Source organism: Pelodiscus sinensis, chromosome 21 (genome assembly GCF_052426305.1).
Source record: "Pelodiscus sinensis isolate ZL-2025 chromosome 21, ASM5242630v1, whole genome shotgun sequence".
Taxonomy (NCBI): domain Eukaryota; kingdom Metazoa; phylum Chordata; order Testudines; family Trionychidae; genus Pelodiscus; species Pelodiscus sinensis.
In genome coordinates, this window is record NC_143072.1 from 11,848,003 (window position 1) to 11,872,280 (window position 24,278).

The following is a 24,278-nucleotide window of genomic DNA, read 5'->3' on the forward strand; positions in this document are numbered from 1 at the left end:
TTGTCCATGTCTGTAGGGGATGAGTGGAGGGTACTCATTAAACAAGAATGATTAAAGGTCTAGGGTACATGAGCTGTAAAGGAAGACTGAAAGAATTGGGCTTGTTTAGTTTGGAAAAGAAAAGATTAAGAGGGGACATGATAGTGGTTTTCAGGTATCTAAAAGGGTGTCAGAAGGAGGAGGGAGAAAACTTGTTCTTCCTGGTCTCTGAGGATAGAACAAGAGGCAGTGAGCTTAAACTGCAGCAAGGGAGGTTTAGGTTGGACATTAGGAAAAAGTTACTGTCAGGGCGGTTAAACACGAATAAATTACATAGGGAGGTTGTGGAATCTCCATCTCTGGGGATATTTAAGAGTAGGTTAGAAAATGTCTACTAGGGATGGTCTAGTCAGTACTGGGTCCTGCCATGAGGGCAGGGGACTGAACTTGATGACCTCTCAAGGTCCCTTCCAGTCCTAGTATTCTATGATTCTATGAAAAGCAGTGGAAGTGACTCTCAATCACAAGAGAGAAACAGCATTCTGGTTACTAACGGTCCAGGATCCAGCTCCAGGAACTGCAGTCTGGTCCCACAGTTACAACCACATCAATTTTAAATCCTAATCCCACAAACAGTTATGCATGTGCGTAGCTTTACACACTTAAAATAGTGGTTATTTCCACTCCAGCTTCCCCTCATCTGAAGAAGTGGGTTTTGCCCACGAAAGCTCATAAAAATATATATATTTTATTAATCTCTAAGGTGCCACAGGGCTACTTGTTTTTAAAGTGAAATACTAACACTGCTACCCCCTGAAACTTTCTATACATAAATGTACATATCTAGGGACAGAGACTCTAGGCCGTAGGGACTTTATCCTGGGAAGCAAGGACTCTGAAAAAGATATAGGGGTGGGATGGATTATCAGCTGAATTTAAACTCCCAGTGCAGTGTTGTGACATACTGCAATCCTTGGATGCATAAATGGGAATCTTGAGTAGGAGCAGAGAGGGTCTTCTATCCTTGTATTTGACACAATTGCAACTGTGCCTGGTGTAGTATGTCCAGTTTTGGTGTCCACAATTCAAGAAGAATGGAAGTAAATTGGAGATGATCAGAGAAGAGCCACAAAAATTATTAGAAAGCATTCCTTATATTGATAGATTCAAGGACCTTGTCAGAGCTGTTCCCCACTCTGGCACTCCGAGTACAGAAGGTGAAGGCCCTCGAAAACCCTTCAGCTGTGTCTACATTGGCATGACTTTGCGCACGCTTTTGCGCAATAACTAGCTGCCTGTCTACACTGGTGGGGAGTTCTTGCGCAAGAACACTGACGTTCTAATGTGTGAAATCAGGGCTTCTTGCGCAAGAACTATGATGCTCCCGCTCAGGAATAAGCCCTCTTGAGCAACTGGTTCTTGCACAAAAGGCCAGTGTAGAGAGGCAACATGAATTTCTTGCGCAAGAAAGCCTGATGGTTAAAATGGCCATCAGAGCTTTCTTGCGCAAGAGAGCATCTACACTGGCATGGATGCTCTTGTGCAAAAGCACATGTTTTGCGCAAAGACACATGCCAGTGTAGACCCTCTCTTGCGCAAATACTCTAATGCAAAAAGAGTATTTGCATTAAAGAGTATTTGCATACTCTTGCGTTAAAGAGTATTTGCACAAAAACTTGCCAGTGTAGACGTAGCCTTCCTCTATAGGCACTGGTTACAAAAAGCTCTTTCTTACCCTCCCCTTCCCCTCTCCTCCCCCGAATCATAATACACAGATTTTTGGGAAATGCTTCCACCATCCCTAAAAATCAGGAGTGAACACTTGAAATCACCTACGGGGTACCCCAAGCTCGTTTGCCCCAAAACAACTTGAAAACCAAGCGGCAGTCTCTGGTAGCTGACCCCTCAGTCAGAGCATGCAGATACACACAGACAGACCTTCCAGGACACCAGAATCAAATCATCACCTTAAAAAATGATTTTTATTACAAAACAAAAGATAAACTGGAGAAAGCAGACTTGGTTGTTAGATGTTACAGAGCAACTAAGGAAACCAAATTAAAAAACAGAGAAAATCTCTAGGAACGATGCTTAGATGACGAGGAGTCCTGTGGCACCTTATAGACTAACTGAAGTGTAGGAGCATAAGCTTTCGTGGGCAAAGACCCACTTCGTCAGATGCATGTAGTGGACATTTCCAGAGGCAGGAATAAATATGCAGGCCAGGATCAGGCTGGAGATGACGAGGTGGATCCAATCGAGGATGAGGCCCACTTCTAGCAGCTGATCTGGAGGTGTGAATTCCAAGAGAGCAGAAGCTGCTTTTGTAGTTAGCTATCCATTCACAGTCTTTGTTTAATCCAGAGTTGATTGTGTCAAACTTGAAGATGAACTGTAGCTCAGCAGTTTCTCTTTGAAGTCTGGTCCTGAAGTTTTTTTTTGCTGCAGGATGGCTACCTTTAGATCTGCAATTGTGTGTCCAGGAAGATTGAAGTGTTCCCCTACAGGTTTTTGTATGTTGCCATTCCTAATATCTGATTTGTGTCCATTGATTCTTTTACGTAGGGACTGTCCTGTTTGTCCGATGTATATAGCAGTGGGGCATTGTTGGCACATGATGGCATATATTACGTTGGTAGATGTGCAGGAGAATGTACCAGTGACAGTATGGCTGATCTGGTTAGGTCCTGTGATGGTGTTGCTGGTGTATATATGTGGGCAGAGTTGGCACCGAGGTTTGTTGCAAGGATTGGTTCCTGAGTTCGAATTGTTATGGTGCAGTGTGTAAGATGGTAATTGAGGAGGGAGGCATAGAGCGTTCAAATCAAACCACAAAATAAAGATAGATTACCCTGAACACGAAAGTGCTTTCTAGGGATCGATAACTTACTCCTCCCAGGAGATTCACCTCCTTTTTAGAGAGCAGGGTCCTGGATTTAAATAGATTCATAGATTCCAAGACCAGAACGGACCATTTTGACCATGTAGTCTGACCTCCTATGTAACTTAGGCCAGAGACCTACCCCACACTAATTCCTCCAAGAGAGCTTTCAGATAAATATCCATTTCTGGTCTGAAAATTGTTAGTAATGGAGAATCCGTGAGGGTGCTTGGTGACTTGTGCCAGCAGTTAATGACCCTCACTGGTAAATATGAATACCTTATTTCTATTCTGAATTTGTCTAGGTTCAACTTACAGCCAATGAATCATATTCTATCTTTCTCTGCTGGGCCGAAGAGCTTAGTACTGTCTGTTCTTCGTTAAGGTATTTATAGACTCTTAAGTCAGCCCTTATTCAAAATAAATTGAGGTCTGTAATAGCCAGTAGGAGTGCTGACCAGCACCCAGGCACTAAGGGGTTAACTCAAGTAATTAGCAAAGGTGTTGGCGAGAGGGCAAGGAGAAGCAATCGAGATAGAGGGTTGAAATATGGATTGGATATAGGTTTCTTGCCTGCTTTATTTGTGTGGGAGAGATAAACCAGGAGTTGAGACACACAGAATGATTGAAACCCAAGCAGGACTACCATGCCCCCAAGGAATTCGCGGCATGGGAGCGGACTGAACAAAGAGGAGATTGGAAGCAAGTAAAAAGGAAAAGTGAACGCAGTTGCTTTCAGGGTGATCTTTCTTTATTTTGTGGTTTGATTTGAACGCTCTGTGTGATTCTCTGCCTCCCTCCTCAATTACCATCTAAGCATTGTTCCTAGAGATTTTCTCTGATTTTTAATTTGTTTTCCTTAGTTGCTCTGTAACATCTAACAACCAAGTCTGCTTTCTCCAGTTTATCTTTTGTTTTGTAATAAAAATTACTTTTTAAGGTGATGATTTGATTCTTGTGTCCTGGAAGGTCTGTCTGTGTGTATCTGCATGCTCTGACTGAGGGGTCAGCTACCAGAGACTGCCGCTTGGTTTTCTCTTTTCGAGCCATTTTGGGGCAAGTGAGCTTGGGGTACCCCTGGAGTGAAGGCAGCACAAAAGTGACCCAGCCCCTGGGGGACTGACTGGGGATTCTCTAGTGCAGACAGGAATTACGTGGGAGTGATCTCTGGCCTGTGTTGTGCAGATGATCAAGCTAGCTGATCGCAGTGGCCCTTTCTTGCTTTGGGCTCTATGAATCTCTGGACTAGGTTGGAAGTAACCTGGAGGCTGTGGTGTTTAAAAGGAATTTCGCTATCTGAGGATTCTTTAAGAATCCCAGTGTAAAGGCCCTGGCGCTCTCTAATCTCTGGACACATTTTATGTCAAAGCAGCCTTTGTGCTTTCTCTGTGCTGTTCAGTTTGAGGTGGATCTATATCAACATGAGTCAGCCTGTCAGACCCCCTTGGACCGGCAGTACCACCAGGAAATCCTGAAGTTAGAGAGGTCAGGGGGCCGGAAGAACCACCGCATCTTCACCTACACAGACCATGACCGATTCACCAATCTGGAGGAGGTACTTATTCTTAGTTGTGTTTAAGCAGTTGCCATCTGTGCAGTGTTGTATCTTCACATGGCCAGGCCTACAGCCTGTAGGAAAGAGGGACATGTTTCTCAGGGATGGCCTAAGGAACTGAAGCTGAGGGCCCTAACAGGCCACCTGGATATTTTCATGAAAAACACCTCCAGTCACTGCCCCAATAGTAGGCTGAGTTCTGGACCTTTCCAAAAGATGCATATTGAAAATCTGGAGGGAGATGCCAAGAATTTAAACTCCACTGTTTGTTCCCTGTTATAATGGCAACTTCCATAACACAGAGAATCTCAGATGTGCCCTGTTCAAAGAATGGAGGATGAATTGGTAGCACTTTCACAGCTAAGCTCAGGAACTGTGCTGTCCTGCTCCAAGACCCTCTGTGGATCAGTGAGAAGGGTGTGCGTGTGTGTGTGCACGTGCACTTACGTGCCTGTTCCTCCTAAGGACTGAAGTTTGGTCTGCCTGACGCTAGAGAGGGAGAAAGGGAAATCTCATGGTGTGAATGCCCCAGCCTTTCCAAGGGGAAGGAAAGGCTCTGTTCATAACTGTAATAGTTCCACCTCCCGCCCTCTCTTCTAGCACTGTCAGAAAGTGACCAGCTCAGAGCAGGAAGTGCCATCGTTCCTTGCAGAGAGGATGGCCAATTTAAGGAGAAGAAGGCAGGACCACAGAGCAACGTGAGTGCAAAGAAGAGCACAGAGCTCATCTTGGCCTATCTCAGAACTCACTACTGCAAGATTCCCAATACAGGTGCCTGGGGGTTTGAGTACCCTACCTGGGGAAGCTGGTGATTCATCCAGAGCTTGGAATTGTAGCTTCTTGCTCTGATGCCCTAGCATGTGAATGTTTACATTGGGGTTGTATGCTCTGGCACTGTGGGGTTTTGTGCCTGGCAGCTTGGAGAGCATGGATAATACTGTTCTGTGGATTCCTTGGCAGGGAAGGAGGTGTTCTGAAGTCCCGAGTCATCACCTGGGAGCCCTCAGAAGAATTTATTAAGAATAACCACGTCATCAACACCCCTGTTCAGACCATGTACATCATGGGAGACTTGGGACCATATGGGAAGTGAGTAAAGACTTGGAGTAACCTGGTCTCCTAGAGGGGAAACCCCTGCTTTCCCCCTCCCTTATGAAACTCTGGCACTAGTCCCATAAGGGAAATTGCAAGATCATCAGCAATTCCAGCAGCTGTTGCCTTCTATCCCTTCTCTGAGTGAGAAGCATTGTACCTCTCCCTTCCCCCTTACTCTGATTGGTGGGGTATGGCTGGACCATGATTCCAATGGCAGCTGGTGTCCATGAGCTTTGTTCAGACTGGGTGTCTGTTTCATGGTCTTTCCCCTCAGGCTCGGCCACAGGGAGTATGAACGCGTTCTTTGCACAATCAAGGTGGATGGCAATGGAGTGATCATAGTGAAGCCCGATTTCACAGGCACTAAAGGTGCTTACAGGTGAGCCATAGGGATGTAAAATCCAGTTTAATTGGCTAACCAGTTAAACTTACTGTTTAACTAGTTAGCCGATTAGAGGGGGCTGAAATGCCTTCCACCCCCTGTCGCAGGTAGGGGCTACTCTAGCCTGGCCAGAGCAGTTCCTGCATGCGGCCCCCTGATACAGGGCTGCATTGTCCAGGATGCCAGTGCAGCCCCTGTCTGCACCTGGCTCCCACAGCTGAAGTCCTGCCCGCAGCAAACGGGGAGCTGCTCCATCCCCACCAATTAACTAGTTGAACCTTCACATTCCTAGTCAGCCTGGCAGGGTGGGGCTAGTACTGCAGCTGGGATGGGTGCGGAGGGGCTAAACTCACTTCCTGGGATTACCTTGTATACTATGGGAATGGGGGAGCATTGCTCCTCTCTGATACATCATGGGATCTGCTGAGGCTCTGGAACAGGAACTCACCCCCTTGGGCACGTAGGGGTGACTGCCTGCTCCCCACATCCTGGGGGTTTCCTTAAGGATGTCTTGCTGCTGGGCAAACCCCCGGGAGTGTGAGTGGTTGGGCATGGCTGCTCCTGGGGCCGCCACCGTAGCAGGCATTGCCAGTCTTGGTCTGAATTTTGCCCATGGTACTTTGGGGATGTACAGGATTGAGCTGGATGGAGAGAAGCGAGAGCTGTGGAGATACACCATTGAGAACACCTCAGCCCAGGCACAGCGAGAGGAAGAGGAGCGGGAGCAGCGCATGTTCAGGGATGTAAGGATCAGCTGTGACTAAAGGCCCCTGGGTACTTAGCTCAAGAGAGAGCTTGTGATGGGATCAGTTTCTGAAGTGGTGAAACCTTCCCAGAAACTCCCTGCCACCAGCTCCCATCTATTTAAATGGAAACAGCTCCAGATGAAGTTCCTCATTATAACTGTTGCATTTCACTGACAGCTGGGCTCTCAAGTAGCCACTCTTTTAACCAGTTTGGTACATGAGAGGATCTTCCCTCGTATCCCAGGAGTGCTTATTTCACTTAAGAGCCTTTGGTGAGGGACTTTGTCAAAGGCCTTCTGAATTTCAGGTACACTATGGCCACTGGATCCCCTTTGTCCACATGCTTATTCATACTTTCAAAGGATTATAATAAATCATTGAAGCATGATTTCCCTTTACAAAAGCCATGTTGATTCTTTTCCAACATAATTGTGTTCATCTGTGTGTCCAGTAATTCTGTTTTTTACCATTATTTCAAGCAGTTTGCCTTGTACTGAAGACTTACCAGCCTGTAACTGAATCACCTCTAGAGCCTTTCTTAAAAATCGGTCTTCATTAGCTGTCCTTCAGTCACCTGGTCCTGAGGTTAATTTAAGTGATAGGCTACAAATCACAGTTAGTAATTCTGCAGTTTCATATTTGAGCTTCTTCAGAGCTCTTAGGTGAATACCATTGGGTACTACAAGTTGCACCTTCAAAATCTGGCACACTCTGGTCTGGCAACATCTGTGGTCAGGCAGGACCAGAGAGCTCTGGAGCGTAAGAGCAGGAGGGCCAGCCAGGTGGGGCATTAGAAGCCCAGCTGAGGGCAGCGTAGGGCTGAGGCTGGAGCCCCATGGCAGCGTGGGAGTGTGCCAGAGCCCCGTGGCTTCCCCCGGCTGCGTGGGGCCAGAGCTCCAGCCCTGAGGCTGCTCCCAGCTGCACGGGACAAGAGCCCCGCAGCAGGAGCTGGAGCCTCTGCCGCCTAGGGAGCCAAATAGCTGAGCAAGCAGCCCAGCCGGGGGCGAGGGGGGGGAGAGAGAGAGCGAGGCAGAGTTGCCTGCTGGGTGATGGGTTCGACGGCCGGTGGCAGGAGAACTCCCCTGATCTGGCAGGGAGGGAGGTCTAACCTGTAGTGACATTACTATTTAATTTATCAGTTGGTCCAAAATTTTCTCTCTAGCTCACTCTGGGACAGTTCCTCAGCTTTCTCACCTAAAAAAATAAAATGGCTCAGGTGTGAGAATCCCCTTCACTTCCTCTGCAGTGAAGACTGATGCAAATACTTAGTTTAGCTTCTCTGCAATTGTCTTTCCCTTGGGTGCTCTAACGCTTTGTGTATATCTACACTACAGAGAAGATTGAAGCTGCCACTGTCGATCTTCCAGGGTTCAAATTAGTGGGTAGTGAAGACACGCTAATTGGAACTGAGAGGGGCAGTCTGGTCAATGCCGGTAGTCCTGCTTCCATGAGGAGTAATGGAAGTCGAAGGGATAGTGTTCTCCCTTCAACTTCCTGTAGTGTGGACAGTGCCAAAAGTTGAGTTACGTTACTTCAACTTCAGCTACGCAACTGAAGTAGCTGACGTTGCATATCTCAGTTCAATCTTATCCTGTAGTGTCGACATTCCCTTTAATCACCCAATTCTTTTGTACTGAAATTTGTTTGCTGTTAGTTTTTGGGACTTTCACTAATTGCTCTATGAATTCTTTTTTGGCCTCCCTAATTATACTTTTACAAATAATTTGCCACAGTTCAGGCTATTTTTTATTTTCCTCGGTAAGATTTGACTTCCAGTTTTTAAAGGATGCCTTTTTGTCTCTAACTGCAATTTTTACTCTGCTGTTTAGCCATGGTGGCATTTTTTTTGGTCCTGTTATTGGTTTTTTTATTTATTTGGAGTATACCTTTAGTTATAGTATTTTTTTAAAAGTTCCCATGAAGTTTGCAGGTATTTCACTCTTGTGCCAGTTCCTTTTAATTTCCTTGTAACAAGCTTCTCGTTTTTTGTGTGGTTTTCCTTTTTAAAGTTAAATGCGACTAGGGTGGGTTTCTTTGGTATCCCTCCTCCATCCAAGAACGTTACATTTACATATTAGTCATTTTTATTGAGCGGTTCAGCTATATTCACCTCTTGGATCTTATCCTGTGCCTAATAATAAATAAATCAAGACTTGCCTCTCCCTTTGTAGGTTTTGGGACTAGCCGCCCCAAGAAGCAGTTGTTTAATGGTGTCTAAAAATTTTATCTTTGCATACTGTTCTGGGGTGATGTGTGCCCAGCCAATGTAGGGATAGTTGGAGTCTCTCACTATTACTGGGTTTTCTGTTTTTGTAGCCTCTAATCTCCCTGAGCATTTCACAATAACTGTCACCATCCTGGTCAGGTGGTTGGTAGTATAGTCCTACTGCTAGTCTACTTTTATTATGTAAGCATGGAATTTCTTCCAAAGAGATTCAATGGTGCAGTTTCATTCATTGACGATTTTGACTATATTTGACACTCTACTTTCTTTCACAGACAGCACCGCTACACCATCAGCGGTGTATGACCTAATCTGTCATTCCTGTATCCCACTGATTATCATTATTCCCCAAGTTTCTGTAATGCCTATTATATCAGTACCCTCAAGCAATCAAATACACCCATCTGAGAATTTAACTTTCTCACATTTTTAATCATAGAACACTAGAACTGGAAGGGACTTCGAGAAGTCATAGAGTCCAGTCACCTGTCCTCATGATAGGACCAAGCACTGTCTAGACCAGTGATTCTCAACCTTTTTTAATAAAGTACTCCTTTTTTTAAAAAAAGATGTACTTGGGGTACTTACAGTTTTCAGACACGCACAATTTTTTTCTACCATAGCAACACATTTGTTTAAACAACTTAATCATAGCTGAATGGGTGACGAAATTTGTGGGTGCAAAAAGTACAAAAATAATAAAGTACTGTAAAACTTAAAACAAAAATTCAGTTTTCTCCAAATTTCAGTTGTGTTGACGTACCCCCCAGACTTCTCTCGAGTACCCCTAGGGATACTTGTACCACTGGTTGAGAAACACTGGTCTAGACTGTTCCTGACAGGAGTCTATCTAATAATCTGCTCTTAAATATCTCCAAAGATGAAGATTCCACAACCTTCCTCTAGGCAATTTATTCCAGTTTTTCCTAATGTACAGCCTAAACCTCTCTTGCTGCAGTTTAAGCCCATTGCTTCTTGTCCTATCTTCAGAGACCAAGGAGAACAATTATTCTTCCTCCTCCTTGTAACACCCTTAGGTTCTTGAAAACTGCTATCAGGTCCCCTCTCAGTCTTCTCTTTTCTAAACTAAACAAGCCCAGTTCTTTCAGTCTTCCCTCGTAGGTCATGTTCTCGAGACCTTTAATCATTCTTGTTGCTCTTCTCTGGACCTTCTCCAATTTCTCCACATCTTTCCTGAAATGGGGTGCCCAGAACTGGACACAGTACTCCAATTGAGGCCTAATCAGCGCAGAGTAGAGCGGAAGAATGACTTCTCATGTCTTGCTCACAACACTTCTGTTAATGCATCCGAGAATCATGTTTGCTTTTTTTGCAACAGTGTCACACTGTTGACTCATATTTAGCTTGTGTTTCACTATGACCACTAGATCCCTTTCTGCAGTACTCCTTCCTAGACAGTTGCTACCCATTCTGTATGTGTGACATGGGTTGTTCCTTCCTCAGTGGAGCGCTTTGCATTTGTCCTTATGAAACTTCATCCTGTTTACCTCAGACCATTTCTCCAGTTTGTCCAGATAATTTTGAATTATGATGGTATCCTCCAAAGCAATTGCAACCCTTCCCAGCTTGGTATCATCTGCAAACTTAATAAACATACTCTTTATGCCAATATCTAAATGGTTGATGAAAATATTGAACAGAACTGGTCCCAAAACAGACCCCTGCAGAAACCCACTTGTTATGCCCTTCCAGCATTATTGTGAACCATTAATAAGTATGTATAAAATGTATCAGTATTTGTCTGCCTTTGTGTGATATAATTGAATGAGACTCTTTTCTCTTCAGTTCCTACCTATACTTTATTAAATTCTATTCTCTCCTCTTTATTACAATATAGAGGCTATGGGATTTAAGAAACCCTCCTCAGGATGTGTCTGTTTGAACAATGTGCTCTTCTGCACCTGTTGGCTTTTCTCCATCTGAATACTGCATACAGATGTGGTTGCCTCATCTCCAAAAAGATATATTGGCATTGGAAAAGGTTCAGAAAAGGACAACACAAATGATTAGGGGTTTGGAACGGGTCCCATATGAAGAGAGATTAAAAAGACTTGGACTTTTCAGCTTAGAAAAGAGGAGAGTAAAGGGGGATATGCTAGAACTCTATAAAATCATGATTGGTATGGAAAAAGTGAATAAGGAAAAGTTATTTACTTATTCCCACAATAAAAGAATTAGGGGTCACCAAATGAAATTAATAGGCAGCAGGTTTAAAACAAACAAAAGGAAGTTTTTCTTCACTCAGTGCACAGTCAACCTGTGGAACTCCTTGCTAGAGGATGTGGTGAAGGCTAGAACTTTAACAGGGCTCAAAAAAGAGCTAGCTAGATTCATGGAGGTTAGGTCCATCAATGACTATTAGCAGGGCTCGACAATCTATTGAATCTATTCGCCTGGGGCGAATAGATTTCAGCCCGGCGCCCTGTTTACCAGCAGCACGCGCATGCACAATGTATTGTTGGCGAGTGGCTTTCGCTGTGGTTCATCAAGCCCTGGCTATTAGCCAGGATGTGTAGGAGTGGTATCCCTAGCCTCTGTTTCTCAGGAGGTGGGTGACGGGAGGGATCTCATGAGGATTACGTGTTGTGATCTCTCCATCTGGGGCATCTGGTATTGGCCACTGTCGGTAAACAGGACACTGGGCTAGATGGACCTTTGGTCTGACTCAGTATGGCCGTTCTTATGAGGATCTCTTAGGTTTAAATCCTCCTCTACAATCTTTTTTATTTTATACATCAACAGGCTGTTTTTTTTCTGGTTTAGATGGATCCCATCCTTCCTATATAGTCTCCTCCTTTCCCAAAAGGTTCCCCAGTTCCTAATAATCCTATCCCCCTCCTTCCAATAATTGTCTCATGCACACATTGGGACCCTGCTGTTCTGACTGGCTCTGCCTGTGGAATTGGAAGCATTTCAGAGAACGCAGCCAAGAAGGTCCTGGAATTCAATTTCTTACCTACTACCCTAATTCTGGCCTTTAAGACCTCTTCCTGTACCTTTTGCTATGTCTTTGGTACCTACATGTACCATGACCCCCAGTTCCTCCCCAGCACTGCATGTAAGTCTATCTAGAGGTCGCAAGAAGTCCACAAGCTTTGCACACTGCAGGCAAGTCACCATGCAGTTCTGGTCATTGCAAACCCAATTATCTATATTTCTAATGATCAAATCCCCCATTAATATCATCTGTCTCTTCCTAATAACTTCCCCTCCCCCACAAGGGTGTCCTCAGTGCCAGAAGATACCATGATGTCATTTGGAAGGAAGGTCCCAACTATGGGATAATTTCTCTCCATCCCAGCTTGTTGCTCTTCCCTCGAACTTTCCTCATCCTCAACAACAGAGGCTGTCTAACTGGGGGAGGGATCTGCTCTACTATGCGCTGCAAAGTCTCATCTATGAACCTCTCAGTCTGCCTTCACTCCTCCAGTTCAGCCACTGTGGTCTCAACAGCCCATATTCTGTCTCTGACAGCCATGGGCTACTTGTACTGATTGCATGCACATATAACGTGTCCTCAAGGCCGGTAATTAGACATGGTGCATTCAGTGCAATACGCTGGATAGCCCCACTTCGATTCTGGACTTTGCCTGCATTATTTTTACTCTTACAGGGATTTTTTTGGTTTGCTTTCTGGGGTGGTTGTTTTGCTAAATTTAGACTATGCATGCTTGCTATATCTGCCTCTTGTGCTTCCTCTCCAAACTCCCCTATTTGCTGCTCCTTTTCTCTGGCTCCTCTGATGACTTAAGAACTAGCTTTTTAAATCCCACCTTCTTGTCAAGGGATCCTAAAGGGATTAGGGATCCAAGGATGGCAGGCTAGAGTTTTGTTAGGAAGCTCTCAGTCTTGCCCCGTACGCTGTTTGGCTGAGCACACGGACCCCAAAACATCACATTATGAACTTCAAGCAAACAGGCACGTGGCGACAAATAGACAATAAACGCACCCCAGTGAGTCTCACTTGGTCTCCTCTTCACCTGGAGAACTCCCTCGCAAAACTCCTGTTTGCTGTTTCTTGTTGCTTGCTCCTTCCCTTTTCCCCTACCTAGTTTGTAGCCTGTCAAATAATCAGCCTGGCTGTTTGAACACAGGACTTGGTGCTTCATCTGCTAACATAGAGGGGGGCAAGATGTAATGCAAGCGGCACATCTTGTTGCAGGAGGGATTCCAAAGTGTCAAGAATCTGAAACTCCTTTCCATACCATGAGCTCTTGAGAGACAAGTGGTTTCTGTGGTCAGGCTCCAGAAAATGGAGAAGTTCATGTGTGTAGTCCATCTCTAGCTGAGTTCCTAGGTCCTTAAAAATACTGGAATGTTGTAGCTTTCTTTGCCCTTGTTATGTGATCCCACATGGGCTGCACCTGACCAAGAAACTCTTGTCATTCTTACAGGCACTTTTGCAGCACTGGCATTGGTTTTCTTTCTCTGCATCCTGGATATCTTGAGCCATGTTTCTCATGCATCTCTTAGGTTAGGCTGTTTCTGTTACACATTCGGAACTTGAAATGATTCCTGCATAATGAACTTTTTCTAATCCGTTTTTTTTTAAGTTGTATGGTCGGCACAAGGAATATCTCAATGGCCTTGTTGGCTCAGACTTTGAAATGGTGAGTAACAGATGTGGTAAGAATATGAAATCATCAGTGTCCTGAAGCCAGAATTGTTAATAAATTGTCTTTGGAGAATGGTGACTCCCAAGTCCCACAGGGCCGTCTTGGCCCTGATCTATCCCACAAAGTTAAGATGATGTACAGCTGCATATGTTGATCCAATTATGTCAGTGTACACAGTGCAGCCTTGCTCCCAATGATGTAAGTGTCCTATAGAGCACTGATATATCTCCACCTCCATGAGAGATATCAGCTTACCTTGGGGTGTTAGGCCAATGCAGTGTCTGGGTGGACACTGTGAGTTACTTACATTAGTTGTTGGCTGTCATTTTTGTCAGTTTCACAGCTCCATGCCAGAACCATGAAATTGACAAGAAAGCCAACCTGTAACCACGGGGCAGGTGGGGGGCTCCCAAGTTCAACCCAGCTGCTTCCCAGGCTCCAGATTCCCCATCCCAGCTGGCTTGAGTGGGAGAGAGCCAGGAGCCAGGATTTCCTTAGTGACCGTAGATGTCCAGCTTGAGATACCATAAAGCATCTGGTTTTAGAGAGGGTTGAACTCAGATTGAACGGTCATTTTTGGAAATCTTAGCTGCATCCCGTGAGAAGTCAGTACACTCTCCCAGGGAGTCGAGTCTCCCTTTGACCAGCAGAGAGAACCCCCTGGCTGGGGCTTTTAGAGTACTTGACAATGAAGCATTGTGCAGTGATGATCTGGCTTAGTGCAGGGTGATTAGTCATCTGTCACTGAGCTACTTCTTACCTTTCTGCCTATGTTCTCTCTGTCCTAGACTCGTCCTGGTGAACTTCGTCTGTTTGTGAATGGAGAGATAGGTGAGTGCCTATTATAGACTCTCTGTTGAGGAGGCAGCCTGCTGACATGTAGGGCCCCTGAGACCTCGGAACTTGGATCCACAGTTCCTCGATTTAGGTCAAGTGCCTTGTCTTCTGGGAAGGGTGTGAGCTGTTTCCCTCCCAGTGCCCCACATCCCTGCTGACTAGTCCCAGGAGCAGTGTTGGCACATTCCAGTGAGCCTTTAGCCATCCCAGGCAGACATACAGGCGTCCATATGCAGCAATGGAGACCATAGCAAAGAACAGAGCCAAGCATGGAGCCTCCCAAGTTGCTGATGGGGAGAGGTGCTGCCAGTCACATGAGGAAGCCCTCTTTGAGAAGATCCTGGCATCCACAGTAATCTCTTTTCCTTACTGTGACCTTTGGGAACCTTCTGTGGGATTCTCTCAGCCTACGCAAGGGGTTTCTGGAGGGTTTGGGTTGTAGTTACAAGACTCCATTGTCATTGTCTTTTCCTCTCAGTTTCAGCTCAGGGCTACGAGTATGACCGTCTCTATGTTCATTTCTTCCTCGAGTTGCCCAGCCGTAAGTAGACGAAGTCTGGTTCCTGAGCTAATGTCCCTGCCTCATGGCAGCGGTTAGGAACTCTGCCCTGCTAGAGTATTCACCAGATCAGTCCTTCCCAAAAGCAAGCAGAGCAGCAAACAGTGTGTTGGCCGCCATCTTAGCTTGCCCCAGGGATTGACGTGACATTTTCAGAGTTGAATGGATGAGTATCTATGGCTTGAGCCAAGCTTCATGCATCTGGGGGTATCCAGGGTTGTGAGGCAGCTCGCTGTAACCTGTGCTTAGAGTAAAGTGTCTGTGCCTCCTGGGGGGGAAGCTCTCCAAAACAAGCAGTTACCTCCTGGTCTGCCAGGCCTCTCTCTGTCTCTGTCTCTCTCATATATATCTGTTGGCATACTCCAATCCCCAGCTCTGCCAAGCCTCCCCCTGGAGTGACCAGCTCAGAGTCTGCTGGACACCTGGGATTCACAGGTCTACTCCCAGAGAAGCAGTACACTCAAGCTTATTAGTTTCCTTTCAGATCACTATTCCATTTAACCCAGAGCACTTTGATACGAGTATAGTGAAAACAAGTAAAAGTTTAACAAAACGTAGGGATTTAAGTGCAAGTAGAAATATTGGAAACAAGTGGTTACAAGTAAAATAAAATCATACCACGCATGTTGGAGCCTCGACCTAGTTAACTAGATACAGTCATGTCTTACAATGTTGCTTATCAGCATTTTTCAGTCAGGCAGGCTGTGATTCCTTTTTCCTGAAACATGCCACTCTCTCTACTTGTCTCCTCAGTAAAGGATATCATGTGTCTTTCTGATGTACCACGCTATGTCTTTGATTTGTCTTACACAGCAGCAGAGTGTCCTGTTGATTCTGTTGTGTAGGTTGTGATCTCCTCACTTCAAAATGTCGATTAGCAGGTGGTCCTATGTGCAAATAGATGGACATATGAGATACAGTGACCAGCCAGGGAGACCCCTGCCTGACCACCTTCTGCTGTCCTGTTAAAGTACATATCTTAAAAGCACAGTTTTCAGTGTGGACATGTAATTTTTAATTAACTTCCTTACAAGCATTTTGCAGTAATTTTATGATGACCAGTGAGCTATAGGCTCACAGTAAAGACCTTACATGCCTCCTTTTAGCTGGCTATTATGCAGATGTGACCCAGGGGAACCCTTTAAAACCCAATGCACCCGTTATGCTCTTGCCAGATCTCACGAAGATGTCCCTGGGTCACAAGGATGCATAACACATGCTGACCAGTGGATTATCCTCACTAGTCCCCTTGCAGTGTTTTGGGCCTGCAGGCTCCCTGAGCCTCCTCCTGAGGATACTGTGTCAAGCTCTGCTCTCTACCTCTTCCCCATTGGCAATGGTCCCCACTAAGATCCCTCTGCCTGGTGGTGTCTGTGACGGCGCGTTGGGGTTCCCCTGACTCCTGCACCCCCGTAGTGGCACGAACAGACTCCACCAGCCACTAGAATAGAGGAAGTTTATTGCTTTTCCAGGATACAGCCCAGCACAGATGTAATCCGGTTACAGGGCTAGGCCTGTGATGCCTCAGCCCACCTCGAGATGGGGGAGACGGCCCTTAAATCCCAGCCCCCTTGCTCAGACTGCTCCCTCCGTGATTCCAGACAGAAACTAAAAAACTCTCTTCCAGCCCTGCTCCCCAGCTAGGTGCTGGTCTCTGCCCTCCTTCATCTCCCTCCCTGGGAGGCTTAGCCTGGGTGTCTGGGTTAATCCACATTTGGGAGAGTCAGTGAGAATCTCCCATCACAGCGCAGGGGAACCCCGGGTCACAGAGCAGACAGCACCCCCACTACACCACAGTGTCCAGTTTCCATGTGCTGTGCTAACATTGAGCTGTCCTTTCCTGAGTGGAGAGAGGCAGGCCCCTGACCCTAGGGTCACTGTGAGTTTGAGTCTGTTTGTAGAGTGTTTGCTGCTTTGTGCAGCCTGTGCAGCAGGCCTTGATCACGGTTAGTTTGTCTGGCCCTGTTTTAAACCCTTGGCTTTTTATCTCTGTGAGGCTGTAACCCTTGTCCCCTCCTCTCTATGGAGTTAAAACCCAGTTAGTTGTCTGGCTTTCTGGGCATACAGCCCTTGCCTGTATTGTGCTTCCAGGTTAAATGTAGGTAAGTTTAATCTCTTTAAATCTGAATGAAGTTGGCTCCAAAGTTCCAGGGCTTTCCCAGGAGACATAGCTGGAATGACGAGAGTTCAGCAAAGTGCCTAAAGGGAGCTCAGTGGGAGAGGACTAACACTCTTCTCGGCTGCTCCTCCTCCTTTTCTTGCAGCGTTAGCCTTACATCTCACCACCTCCTCCTCTTCTACCAGGTTGGTCAAGCCCAGCATTCCAGCAACTCTCTGGTGTGACGCAGACATGTGCCACCAAGACCCTACGCAGGGTAAGGGGCATGTAAGAGCACTTTTTGGTGGTGTAGGTTTGCACGCTGATGGGGCTTCCTACTGCTTGAGAGGGGCCCTGGCTCCCTGTGTAGAGTGTTACAATGGGAGGCATTATGGGGGTTCCTGACTGGGATAGAGGTCTCGGGCTTGATATTGTCTTGGGGACTTGCCAGGGCAAGGAGCACATTCAGTGCCCTCAGTCTGACTAATCTTGGCCAGGAATCAGTCCGCAGCAGGATCAAACCTCAACCCTGCTGCATGATGCTGCCACTCGCTCTCTTCTGCCCAGGGTCTGAGCTCTGCCCTCTCATACCATTCTTGTTCCTCTTTCCAAGGACAATGTGGCACACTTCTCCTACCCCTTTACTCTGGAGATGTTTTTCACCCAAGAGGATGAGTCAGAAGGTGAGTCCCTTGCTGTCCTGAGCCTTGTTTGCCAGAATCTGTCAGGAGCATTATGCTGTACTCTTTGCACAGCCTGACACACACAGTCATGCACCTAAGTTCTTCCTCACCCTCTGAGGAGCAAAACACTATCTAGAAACCATTCTCCCCATGCCACATGGACCAGGTGCATCTGATGAACAGTTGCCTCCCATGCCAGGGAATATGCGGGGATGGGACATTCTTGCTGGTGAGGTCCTGAGTTCTTAGGGACCAGCTCTCTGTGTCCAGCAGAGGCCTCGTTGGTTCATTTATAATATCGCTCCCCTCCTTTTAGGCTCTCTTCCACAGTGGCCTGTGATCTATTTTGAGGTTCTCTCGCTGGATTATTGGCAGAGGTATCGTGTTGAAGGCTATGGATCTGTGGTGCTGCCAGCAGCTCCAGGTAAAACCTCCCCAAATGACCGGTATCTGGAGGCTGGAACATTAAGCTTAGGGAGCTCTTCCCAGCCTGAAACTCAGCTGATCAAAGGATTTCCCGCTAGCATTGTGGGACACATGGGAGGCAAGATCAAATCAGTATCATAGATGCCTGTATACAAATGCAAGAAGCATGGGTAATAATCAGGAAGAACTGGAAGTGATAATAAATAAATACAACTATGACATCGTTGATATATCAGAGACTTGGTGGGATAATACACGATTGGAATATTGGTAAAGATGTGTTGAGAGTCTCTGGGTTAGGCTAAAAGGGGTAAAAAACAAGGATGATGTTATGCTAGGGGTCTACTATAGGCCACCTACCCAGGTGGAAGAGATGGATGAGGCTTTTTTTAAACAACTAAAAAATCATCCAAAGCGCAGCATTTGGTGGGGAGGGGGGACTTAAACTACCCAGACATATGTTGGGAAATTAACACTGCGAAGCACAGACTATTCAATAAGTTCTTGGACTGCATTGAAGACAACATTTTATTTCAGAAAGTTGAAAAAGCTACGCGGGGAAGCTGTTCTAGATTTGATGTTAACAAATAGAGAGCAACTGGTTCAGAATTTGAAAGTGGAAGGCAGCTTGGGTGAAAGTGATCATGAAATCATAGAGTTCATGATTCTAAGGAAGGGTAGAAGGGAGAATAAAAAATTGAGACAGTGGATTTCAGGAAGGCAGATTTTCGTAAGCTCAGAGAGCTGGTAGGTAAGATCCCATGGGAAGCAAGACTAAGGGGCAAAACAACTGAAGAGAGTTGGCAGTTTTTCAAAGGGACATTGTTAAGGGCCCAAAAGCCTGCTATTCTGCGTATGAAAGGTAGAAAGTATGGCAAAAGGCTGCGTTGGCATAACCAGGAGATCTTGCATGATCTAAAAATAAAAAGAGGAGTCCTATAAAAAGTGGAAAGTAGGACAAATTGCAAAAGATGACTATAAGCAAACAATGAAGGTATGCAGGGGAAAGGCAAAGGCACAAAACAAGCTCAAACTAGATACAGACATAAAGGGAAACAAGAAGAGTTTCTATAAATTAGAAGCAAGAGGAAGACCAAGGACAGGGTAGGCCCACTGGTCAGTGAGGAGGGAGAAACAGTAACAGGAAACTTGGAAATGGCAGAGATGCTTAATGACTTGTTTTGGTCTTCACTGAGAAGTCTGATGAAGGAATGCCTAATACAGTGAATGCTAGTGGGAAAGAGGTAGGTTTAAAAGATAAAATAAAAAAAAAAACAAATTAAAAATCACTTAGAAAAGTTAGATGTTTGCAAGTCACCAGGGCCTGATAAAATGCATCCTAGAATACTCAAGGAGCTGATAGAGGAGGTATCTGAGCCTCTAGCTATCATCTTTGAAAAACCATGGGAGAGATTCCAGAAGACTGGAAAAGTGCTAATCTAGTGCCCATCTATAAAAAGGGAAATAAAAACAACCCAGGAAACTACACACCAGTCAGTTTAACTTCTGTGCCAGGAAAAATAATGGAGCAAGTAATTAAGGAATTCATAGAATCATAGAGCTGAAAGAGTCCTCAGGAGGTCATCGAGTCCAGTCTCCTGCCCAAGGCAGATCCAATCCCAACTAAATCAACCCAGCCAGGGCTTTGTCAAGCCGAGACTTAAAACCCTCTAGATAACCCAGCCCAGTGCTTCACCATCCTCCCAGTGAAATAGTTTTTCCTAAAATCCAACCTAGACTTCTCCCACTGTAACTTGAGACCATTGCTCCTTGTTCTGCCATCTGTCACTACTGAGAACAGCCTCTCTCCATCCTCTTTGGAACCTCCCTTCAGGAGGTTGAAGGCTGCTCTCAAATCCCCTCTCACTCTTCGCTTCTGCAAACTAAACAGACCCAACTCCCTCAGCCTCTCCTCATAAGTCATATGCTCCAGCCCCCTAATCATTTTGGTTGCCCTCCGCTGGACCCTCTCCAATGCGTCCACATCCTTTTTGTAATGGGGGGCCCAGAACTGGACACATACTCTAGATGTGGCCTCATCAAAGCCGAATCAAGGGAAATAATGGCATCTCTGGATCTGCTGCCAGTGTGTGAGAGCAGGGTGGGGAGGTGTCGCACATTCATTTCATACATACAGAAAGGGAAGTGACTGTCTAGGAAGGAATACTACAGAAAGGGATTTAGGGGTCATAGTGGACCACAAGCTCAATATGAGTCAACAGTGTAACACGGTTGCAAAAAAACCCCAGCAAACATGCTTCTGGGATAGAAATGTAGCCGTGTTAGTCTGGGGTAGCTGAAGCAAAATGCAGGACAATGTAGCACTTTAAAGACTAACAAGATGGTTTATTAGATGATGAGCTTTCGTGGGCCAGACCCACTTCCTCAGATCAAATAGTGGAAGAAAGTAGTCACAACCATATATACCAAAGGATACAATTTAAAAAAATGAACAAATATGTATTCCTTCCGCATCCCCCTCCTGTTCTGCAATGTGATTTGTCCTTTTCATATTTGTTCATTTTTTTTAATTGTATCCTTTGGTATATATGGTTGTGACTACTTTCTTCCACTATTTGATCTGAGGAAGTGGGTCTGGCCCACGAAAGCTCATCATCTAATAAACCATCTTGTTAGTCTTTAAAGTGCTACATTGTCCTGCATTTTGCTTCATGCTTCTGGGATGCATTAACAGGAGAGTTGTGAGCAAGACATGAGAAGTCATTCTTCCAGTCTACTGTAAGTAGGCCTCAACTAGAATATTGTATCCAGTTCTGGGCACCACATTTCAAGAAAGATGTGGAGAAATTGAGACGGTCCAGAGAATAGCAACAAGAATGATTAAAGGTCTAGAGAACATGACCTATGAGGAACTGGAAAAGAGAAGACTGAGAAGGGACATGATAGTGGTTTTCAGGTATCTGAATGGGTGTCACAAGGAGGAGGGAGAAATTGTTCTCCTTGGCCTCTGAGGATAGGAGAAGAAGCAATGGGCTTAAACTGCATCACAGGAGGTTTAGGTTGGACACTAGGAAAAACTTCCTACCTGTCAGGGTGGTTAAACACTGGAATAAATTGCCTAGGGAGGTTGTGGAATCTCCATCACTGGAGATAAAATTTAAGAGAAGGTTAAACAGACATCTATCAGGGGTGATCTAGAAAGTGCGTGGTCCTGCCATGAGGGCAGGGGACTGGGCTTGATGATCTCTTGAGGTCCTTTCCAGTTCTGTGATGCTATGATACATTTCCAGTAGGGATGCTAAATAGCAGTTAGGAAGCTAATCGAGTAGTTGATGGAATTTCCATCGACTACTCAATTAGTTGATAAGGGGATTCACTGTCGCTCTGCTTTTTAAATGTAGTAACAGCTACCAGGCTCTTACTACATTTAAAATGCAGAGCCGCAGTGTTTGGGACCCAGCACAAGCCAGGACTGCTCAGTCCCAGCTCACGCTATTTTCCCTGCTGCACCTCTGACTCCCCTATCACTTGCAGAGAAAGTGTTGGGGGGAACGGGCTTTAATTCAGCTCCCCCCAGCACTGGCTCCTGCTTCCCCCCCTTGCTGCCTCTGAAACAGTAGTGACTCGACTACCCAATAAGCCTATGTTTATCGGGTAGTCAACTAGTCGCTTACATCCCTAATTTCCAGTCCATTTGTCAGGAGGGATCAGTGACACGGGCCCTTCCTACCATCCTCCCTTGTGATTCTTGACGGGTTTGTGGACATACCTTAACTGGCCTCGTCATCCTGGTACAGGATTCCACACCCTGATAGCCCCCACCTGGCGACCCATTGAGCTGAGTCTGGTCTCTGAGCTGAGGCGGTTTTTCATTGGTGGGTCCCCTGAACTGGAGGACTTGACCTACATCCGGGTGCCAGGAACCTTCACGGTGAGTTCAGCCTTGCGGCTTGTGCCACTCACTCTGAGTCTGATTCTGCACCTTATACAGGAATCCCTTGGGGTGATCTGAGCCAAATTCTAGCCTGCTGCCCAGTGGGCAACACCAGACTCATCATGAAAACTAGCTGCCTCGTTGGCTGTCTGAACAGGATCAACTGGGCCTCCGAGAGTGAACTTTGCTCTCCAGGGCATAGGTGCATGGTCTGGGGAGGGCTGTAGGAGACTTGCATTGCCCTGGCCTGTGCTGGGCTTGATCTCTGCAGAGTGACTGGGTCCAGCCTCTTTCCCTGACCCCTATAAAAACGCAGGTGAGACATGGAGCCGTGCTGCAGCTGGGCTCAGGTCCTCATTGTGGGGAGAGGCAGACAGAATGGCCGTGTGCTTTAAAGATTTAAGCAGTTTGGCTCAGCAGGAGGCTGGAATCAGAACAGCCCTCAGAGAACAGCGAGTGCAGCCTCCCACCCCTGCTGCTTGGTCAGCTCCTTAAAGAGCTGTAGGCAGTGAGCCCTACCTCCCAGCATGGCCTGGAGCTCTGTGTGCCTTTGCCTGGTCTCAGTGTTTGGGACCTGGTGCAGGGAGAGGAGACTCCATGCACCCACCAAATCTCTCTCCCTCTTACCGGGGCCATTCTTGCTCTTTCTGGATCAGCCTGACACTGCTGACTGCAGGCAGGGGCTGCTCCGACTTGTGCTTTTCCCACAGGGAGAGCGCCTGAGCCGCTTTGGCTTCCGTACAGAGACGACAGGGAGCGTCACGTTCCGACTCCACTGTCTGCAGCAGTCCAAGTAAGTGCTGCCCCCCTTCAAGCTCATGCGTCAGTGGCTCCTGCCCAACCCTGACCTGACATGTGCGTCTGTGCAGAGCCTTCCTGGACTCCAGTGCCCTGAGGAAGCGCATGCAGAGTGTGCTGGACCGGCTCGGAGGCTTCAGCCAGCAGAGCTCCCTCTTCAGTGTCCTGGGTAAGGCTCCTTCTTGTCAGTCTCGGGCATGTGGACACTCCATGGCTCAGTTTGCTCCCTGCCTTGGACTAGCAAAACAGCAAATTGTCTATGCAGCACCGGGGTCCTGACCCGATTAACTCTCATGGACTGTACTCTGGGACCCAGCATGGCTAGCTGATCTGACACCAGCTCCCAAGAGGTAGCTTGCTGCTCCCTGACATATGCTGATAAAATCAAAGCAGATTGGCTGTTCTCAACAAAGCCCAGTTGGAGCTGGTTCTGCTTTGAGCAGGGATTGGACTAAATGACCTCTTCAGATCTCTTCTGATTCTAGACTCAATGTCCTCTGTATGTTCCCAATCTTGGCGCTTGTGCCAAAGGTGCAGCAAGACATCAGCACTTTCTGGTACCAGTGCTCATTAGGGTGTCCTCATGCTCAAGCATGCTCTGCGAGTATGGGTATGAAAGGGAAGTGACACCTGTTCCCACCTCTGTTCCAACCACAGCAGCAAAAGGACATGAATCTCTTTGGGTCTCCTAGATCCGCAGATTGTAAGTGCTTATAATTAGATAGTCTATACAGGATACATTTGAAAACCAGCAAATGGTCTGGTAGCACTTTATAGACCAACAAAACACGTAGACGGTATCATGAGCTTTCGTGGGCACAGCCTACTTCTTCTGATGACGAGCTTTTAGATATAGATAGATAATTAGATAGTTGCTAAGCTAGTAGTGTTGGTTTTTATCATTAGTAGTTTTAGTTTTTTAATAAATTATATTAGTTTAGGTTAGTTAGATAAGAACATCTTTATGAATTTTCAGTATGGTGGAGCCTGGCATCAAGAAGCGTGGATTCAAATTCTGTGTATCTTCCCAGTGCTCTTCCTGATGCACATGTTCTTTGTCAAAACTGCTGAGGGAAGAATAATTCCCCAGCATGTTGTGCTGCCTGTAGCACATTTTAACCTTTGGGCCTGCAAAGAGAAACAAAACAGACTTTCAGGCTCTTCTCTTACAAGAAGCCTTGTGAGTTAAGCCTCTTGGATCTGATAGTTCTAAAGGATCCAAAAATAAGGATGGGAGACTGGAATTGGCTCTGAATACATCCTAATGTAAGAAAACAGGAATTGCAAAGTCCTTGGCCTTGATGCTGACCCTCAGTTGCAGTCTCACTGACCTTATTGGACCACATTCCTCAGATTTGGCTCCAAAACTTCTAAGACCTCCCTTGGAACCTCTATCAGACAGACATCCTAAGTATTCAGATGACTTACTGGAACCTATTACTTCACTCCTCAGGAAAAAGAGACTCAATTAAAGCATGTGGCC

At 46.1% G+C, this 24,278-nt stretch overlaps 1 protein-coding gene across 7 annotated transcripts in view; it reads left to right on the forward strand.

The window, feature by feature from the left end:
• MKS1 (MKS transition zone complex subunit 1) overlaps positions 1 to 24,278 on the forward strand; it is a 31,003-nt gene that overhangs the window by 2,343 nt on the left and 4,382 nt on the right. For 2 of the 7 annotated variants that reach the window (XM_075904985.2, XM_075904992.2), the window contains 14 exons: positions 4,233 to 4,415; positions 5,016 to 5,113; positions 5,376 to 5,504; positions 5,785 to 5,889; positions 6,527 to 6,635; positions 13,437 to 13,493; positions 14,288 to 14,330; positions 14,815 to 14,877; positions 17,200 to 17,270; positions 17,607 to 17,676; positions 17,993 to 18,100; positions 21,861 to 21,994; positions 22,654 to 22,790; positions 22,867 to 22,964. In XM_075904985.2, coding sequence (XP_075761100.1) covers positions 4,233 to 4,415; positions 5,016 to 5,113; positions 5,376 to 5,504; positions 5,785 to 5,889; positions 6,527 to 6,635; positions 13,437 to 13,493; positions 14,288 to 14,330; positions 14,815 to 14,877; positions 17,200 to 17,270; positions 17,607 to 17,676; positions 17,993 to 18,100; positions 21,861 to 21,994; positions 22,654 to 22,790; positions 22,867 to 22,964 — 1,405 coding nt within the window. The remainder of the gene's footprint in view (positions 1 to 4,232; positions 4,416 to 5,015; positions 5,114 to 5,375; positions 5,505 to 5,784; positions 5,890 to 6,526; positions 6,636 to 13,436; positions 13,494 to 14,287; positions 14,331 to 14,814; positions 14,878 to 17,199; positions 17,271 to 17,606; positions 17,677 to 17,992; positions 18,101 to 21,860; positions 21,995 to 22,653; positions 22,791 to 22,866; positions 22,965 to 24,278) is intronic. The other 5 variants (XM_075904986.2, XM_075904989.2, XM_075904987.2 and 2 more) reach the window with 4 other exon arrangements.